The 6,720-nt window shown below is 41.2% G+C and overlaps 1 protein-coding gene across 1 annotated transcript; it reads left to right on the top strand.

The window, feature by feature from the left end:
* Positions 1 to 4,740: 4,740 nt before the first annotated feature.
* LOC139033104 (transforming growth factor beta regulator 1) lies at positions 4,741 to 6,333 on the top strand. Its single transcript, XM_070461768.1, has one exon. It carries the CDS (start codon positions 4,889 to 4,891, stop codon positions 6,122 to 6,124), a length of 1,236 nt encoding a protein of 411 aa, XP_070317869.1. The 5' UTR covers positions 4,741 to 4,888; the 3' UTR covers positions 6,125 to 6,333.
* The last annotated feature ends 387 nt before the right edge of the window (positions 6,334 to 6,720 follow it).

Here is a 6,720-nt window from a genome sequence, read left to right as displayed (position 1 = left end):
TTAACTGACTCAGAATCAGGGCAGAGATATCAACCCAGAGAGAAAGGGTATGGGCACCCTCTCTAACGAGGAGCGCAGTAATTCAGAAACTATGCAGAAACACAGCGGGAAAGGAGTGCAGGCATCCTGAGTGAGGAGGAATGCAGTAAGGAGGTGATATAAGTCACTTATATAGGACAGTCCTTCCTGGTCTTTGTTTACCTTTGGCCAATTATCTTGTTTCTTTCTTCACACCTGACTGGTCCATAGACCCTCCTCAAGATGCATGTGCAACTTTTTTCTAAGATGGATCCCACCACAGAGGCCAATGGGTGCATAGGCCTCAGTAACCACAGTTATTATGGGGTGGGATTTCCTCCCTTTTTGATCCCCAAGAAGCCTTCCAGTGCATATGCAGACAGGGAGTCTTCCACGACCTCAGGAGTAGGCATTTTATCTCCTTGCTTTAGCAGAGCTCAGCTTTTGCCACCAGCTTTGTCCTTGCAGTGTCTGGACACTTTACTCCACTTGACAAATACCAGGTGTCCATCCCAGAGGTCCACTTTTACCTCAGTAGCAATGTTCTTGACTTCTGTTGCTGCTGAGAAATTTTACTCCAGGTTTAAAAAAAAAACAATGAAGGTCTTCCCTGGTGGCTCAGTGGTAAATAATGTGCCTGCCAGTGCAGAAGACATGGTTTCAATCCCTGATATGGAAAGATCCCACATGCCATGGAGCAGCTAAGCTGGTGCATCACAACTACTGAGCCTGTGCTTTAGAGCACAGGAGCCACAACTACTGAACTCACATGCCACAACTACTGAAGCCTGCACCCTACAGACTACGTGCACCACAACTAGAGAGTAGCCCCTGCTTGCTGCAACTCCCACATACATGGGAGAGTAGCCCCCATGTATGTGCAACAAAGACCCAGCAAAGACCAAAAATAAATAAATTATATTTTTAAAAATAAATAAATAAAAAATAATGAAGACATATTTAAAAGCATTACTATTGACTTGGAATGCAGTGAGTCCCAAAATAAATGCTAATGAAACAGTCTATGCTTGAAATCATAAAGTAAATATTTCATTATTTATGGACTACTAATTCAGAAGTGTCTTTACTAGTAGTTTTATTTTTACTGTTTTGAATTCACCCTTTCTCAGTTATACTGTGTATGCCAAATTTGTTTAATTTTATATAGCTGAACCTTTTCAAAAAGAATTGGACTTCTTCGTATTTGTACATTTCTAGAGATTACACTTATGTCCTCATGTAGATATCTTTGGAGGCGAGCAGGAGTATAGCTACAGAGTAACCTCAGGCTGCCCTGGGCATCCTTAGTCAAACAGAATGATTCAATGTTACTGGGGAGGCTAGAAGTCTGTAGCCACTAAGAACATGGTTTGGAAATTCAGGTTAAATGGTGGTAATCACAAATGGTTTTCTGAATTGGGCACCAATCCAGCACTTATAGGTGCAGGAAAAGGAAATGTTACTGTATAAATATTAAATTTCAGGGAGGATGATATTATTTTTAGAAGGGCATATATATTTTAAATTTGATCTGAAAATATATACAAATTATTTACATAGTTGTTTATGGTCTCCCTATCAGAACAATTTTAAAGCAGTGGTGCTTTCTAACCCATACCTAATGTTGGGAAACTGAAGATTATTTAACATGTACCAAAGACATATATAGATTTATATTCACATATGTAGGCTTAATTTTGGAGAAGAAATATACATATATTATTGATAATCCTCACATTTTTATAAATACTGTTCCCCAGTTGCTAAAAGATGGTAATTATGTCCCCATTCCCTAAATGACTCAAACTTTTATTCATAGATAAGAGAAAGTGTAACAGTTTAGAATTGTTCAAGGAGTTAAAAGCACTGTGACTGACACCTCAGGTTACAATTTAACACAAAATCTGAGTTTAATTATACACTGTATTTGTTGTCAAACATACTGGCAGATAAAAGAGAATGAATGGCCTAAAGGGCAAGATTGCATATGCTATCATGGTTGGTGGTAAGAACAACAACCATTATGACTAAGGGTCTTCTTTTTCTTTTTTTAATATAAAGGGAAACTTGGAGATGTGCTATTCAAAATTAAAAGAAGAAAAAATTGCCAATACTATATAGTTTAGGAATAGACATATATAAAGAAAAAGAAACACTAGATTCCATTTTAATGAACTACTAAACCTTTATTTAAATAGATGAAAAAATTGTCAAGTAGTTTTCTTAATTTGCAGCAAATCTAACCATTTGTCTCAGTTCTTGTCATTCCTGAAATTAGATTAATGACATGATTGGTTTGTTTGTCTATCAATAATTGCTCTGTTGGTTAAGTCATTCATTTTACAAGTGACTACAGATACCTATTGAGGCTTACATCTACATCATCCACATTCCCAAGTATCCCTCTACTATTTGCCTTTCTGGGGGAATTATATGGAATATTATGTTCCCTTTTGTAATATGTGAAACAAATATTTCTTTCAATAATGGTCTTTTCTTAACACTTATTCTGTTCCAAATACACATCAAATTTGGTAAACCTTTATATTTTTGTTTCTATACCCTTGCAGTTCTGAGTTATTAAATGCTGAAATTATATAAAAAATCAAAAAGTATTGAAGCCCATCTATACTCTTGTAATGGTTCAATTATTTTAATTACTTTAACTGGACAACTCTGATAATTTTCTATCTCCCCAAACATACAAACACATTAAAAAAAAAAAAAGCATATACATGCTCACAGACACACAGGTTGCTTATTTGGCCTAAATGATCAACTGAATATTTGTGTAATTTGGTATTGGATTGCATCCTGCAAGCTGCATTCCCTGTACATTCCCAGCCTCAAGAACTAAGAAAAGCCCAGAGTCAGCCTAGAGATATTAATGGTTTAATGGATAGGGAAATCTTACATATCTGAAACAAGGTCCTGGAGCAACACCACTGCCATCATGTATGGCAGACAGCAGGTAGGACATGGAGTGGGTGGGTGAGGGTGAATTTACCAGTTATAGTGGGTTATAGTTGGTTCAATGGTTACCAGCGAAACCAGCAAAGGAACATGTGCCTGACCACTCTTTGATAAACTATCATAATGGAAATGTCCTTGCCTAAAGGTTAAAAGAATCACTACCTGGGGATAGTATGTAGGTATTTACTGATTAGTCTCTGTGACTGAGAGGGAATGAGAGTCTTGTGAGTAAGGTATAGGTGAAGAAAGGACTGGTAGAGCAAGGGACATGCCAAGCACAAGAGAACAGCCATCTTGGGTGACCTGAGCATACTTTGGGGAACCACCATAAAGATAGCAAGATCAAGGTAAAATTGTGACTTTCAGTTTGACTGGCGCTAATTTCTTTTGAGTCTCTCCCTTCTTTCTGGATGTACTTCCCAGGTGGAGCTAGTGTTAAAGAATAAATGACCCAATCAAAAAATGGGCCAAAGATCTAAACAGACATTTCTCCAAAGAAGACAAACAGATGGCTAACAAACACATGAAAAGATGCTCAACATCACTCATTATCAGAGAAATGCAAATCAAAAAACCTCAATGAGGTACCATTACACGCCAGTGAGAATGGCTGCTATCCAAAAGTCTATAAGCAATAAATGTTGGAGAGGGTGTGGAGAAAAGGCAACCCTCTTACACTGTTGGTGGGAATGCAAACTAGTACAGCCACTATGGAAAACAGTGTGGAGATTCCTTAAAAAACTGGAAATAGAACTGCCATATGACCCAGCAATCCCACTCCTGGGCATACACACCAAGGAAACCAGAACTGAAAGAGACATGTGTACCCCAATGTTCATCGCAGCACTGTTTATAATATCCAGGACATGGAAGCAACCTAGATGCCCATCAGCAGACGAATGGATAAGAAAGCAGTGGTACATATACACAATGAAATATTACTCAGCCATTAAAAAGAATACATTTGAATCAGTCCTAATAAGATGGATGAAACTGGAGCCCATTATACAGAGTGAAGCATGCCATAAAGATAAACACCAATACAGTATACTAACACATATATATGGAATTTAGAAAGATGGTAATGATAACCCTATATGCAAGACAGAAAAAGAGACACAGATGTAAAGAACAGACTTTTGGGCTCTATGGGAGAAGGCGAGGGTGGGATGATCTGAGAGAATAGAATTGAAACATGTATACTATCAAGTGTGAGATAGATTGCCAGTCCAGGTTGGATGCATGAGACAAGTGTTCAGGGCTGGTTCACTGGGATGACCCAGAGGAATGGGATGGGGAGGCAGGTGGGAGGGGGGTTCAGGATGGGGAACACCTGTAAATCCATGGCTGATTCATGTCAATGTATGGCAAAAAACACTACAATATTGTAAAGTAATTAGCCTCCAACTAATAAAAATAAAGGGGGAAAAAAGAGAATGAAATGGCGAAAAAAGAAAAGTTTTAATGGTAAAATGTTTACCACATTTGGTTCTTAAGAAATAGTGATTAATATTTCATTAAATATTTTTTATCTTTTGTATTCTAAGTACATTTCTGTTTACAGCCCCTGTGATTTTGTGTGTGAAAAAACATCAGGTCCAAGAAATAGTAGATCAATTTTGTGATTTCAAGCAGTACATTGATAAAATAGCAGAGGAATTAAAAGCTCTTTGTAAAACAAACAAACAAGCAAAAATAAAGAACTTGCCTTCCAATGCAGGTGACATAAGAGATGAGGGCTGGGAGTCAGGCGCTTGGTGAACCTTCCAGAGAGGTCGGTTTTTAGAGGCCTGCTCCCGGGCCAGCCCAGACTAGACCAAGCCGGCGTTGAGGGCCGCTCCTCAGCGGAAGGGCTGATGCAGGCCGCGCCCTGGAGCCCCCATAGCGGGGCCGGACCATGAGTCTGCTGAGCAGCCTGGCCTCCTCGCCGCGAGACCCGCTGCAGTCCAGCAAGGCCAGGATGAAAAAGCTCCCGAAGAAGAGCCAGAACGAGAAGTACCGGCTCAAGTACCTGCGGCTGCGCAGAGCGGCCAAAGCCACGGTTTTTGAAAATGCTGCTATTTGTGATGAAATTGCTCGTCTTGAAGAAAAATTTCTTAAAGCAAAAGAAGAGAGACGGTACTTGCTGAAGAAGCTCCTCCAGCTGCAGGCCCTAACTGAAGGGGACGTACAGGCTGCAGCTCCTTCCCACACCTCCAGTTTGCCCCTGACTTACAGTGTGGCCAGCTCTGTGGGAACCCTCCAGGGAGCTGGGCCGGTTTCTGGGCCAACCACTGGGGCTGAGGAACCATTTGGGAAGAAATCCAAGAAGGAGAAAAAAGAAAAAGGCAAAGAGAACAACAAACTGGAAGTTCTGAAGAAAACATCCAAGAAAAAGAAAATGGAGGCAGGTGCTCGCAAGCCGGTTCAGCCCATTGCCCTGGACCCCTCAGGACGGCCTGTGTTCCCCATCGGACTAGGGGGCCTAACAGTGTATAGCCTGGGGGAGATCATCACCGACCGACCTGGCTTCCATGACGAGACTGCCATCTACCCCGTGGGCTACTGCAGCACTCGGGTCTATGCCAGCATGAGGAGTCCAGACCAGGAGTGCCTGTACACCTGTCAGATAAAGGATGGTGGCACGCAGCCTCAGTTTGAAATTGTTCCTGAAGACGACCCCCAGAATGCTATCATCAGCTCCTCCGCTGACGCCTGTCACGCCGAGCTGCTCAAGACCATCAGTGCGGCTATGGGGAAACTAATACCCAACCTGCATCCGTCTGGAGCTGACTTTTTTGGGTTTTCTCATCCAACCATCCACAACCTGATCCAGAGTTGTCCAGGAGCTCGGAAATGTGTCAATTACCAGTGGGTGAAGTTTGACGTGTGCAAACCTGGAGACAGCCCGCCACCACAAGAACAGCTAGAGAATGACATAGCTACAAGCTTTGAAGCCTTTCAGAGACATAGCTTCGATGAAGATCATAGTGATCCCATTCTACAAGGATCCTTGGACCTCCCGGAGCTTCAGCCCACAGCCTTTGTGTCTTCTTACCAACCCATGTTTCTGACCCATGAACCGTTGGTAGATGCTCACCTACAGCACCTGAAGTCTCCGTCGCCATGTAGCCCATCTCAGTCTTCCGACTGAAGTAAAAGGGATCGATACCACATCATTCTCATCAGGATGGGTATTTTAACTTAAACTAAGTAACATTTAGATTATATAGAAGAAGGCAGCAACTCAGGAGTGAAGAAGATAGTAAATTAACAACATTTTGTCACAGAGGTTCCTATGGTGACAGCTTTCCTGGGAAAAACTTCAACTGTTTTATTTTTAGTAATAAATTTCTGTTGACAGTTAAAAAAAAAAAAAAAAAAAAGAGATGAGGGCTGGGTCCCTGGGTTAGGAAGATCCCCTGGAGAAGGAAATGGCTGCCCACTCCAGCATTCTTGCCTGGAGAATCCCCAGGAACAGAGGAGCCTCGTGTGCTACAGTCCACAGGGTGGTAAAGAGTTAGACATGACTGAAGCAACTTAGCACACACACACACTTCTTTCTGGATGCTATCCTACATTTAAAACAATAGAAAGCCAACCATATCATGGCCATAAAAGAATAGAATGAGTGGTTTCTACTTCAATTTACTAATAGGTACTGCACACCTTCTATGATCTCAGCTTTGTGGTAGATGTAGCTACTTGAAAAAAGCAGATAGAAAAGAGGGCGCCATATCCAAACAAAAG

Source organism: Odocoileus virginianus, chromosome X (genome assembly GCF_023699985.2).
Source record: "Odocoileus virginianus isolate 20LAN1187 ecotype Illinois chromosome X, Ovbor_1.2, whole genome shotgun sequence".
Taxonomy (NCBI): domain Eukaryota; kingdom Metazoa; phylum Chordata; class Mammalia; order Artiodactyla; family Cervidae; genus Odocoileus; species Odocoileus virginianus.
This window is presented reverse-complemented; position numbering and strand designations above follow the sequence as displayed.

Bases quoted from the DNA above. Each gene is read 5' to 3' on its own strand.
- LOC139033104 (XM_070461768.1), top strand. From the start codon at position 4,889: ATGAGTCTGCTGAGCAGCCTGGCCTCCTCGCCGCGAGACCCGCTGCAG.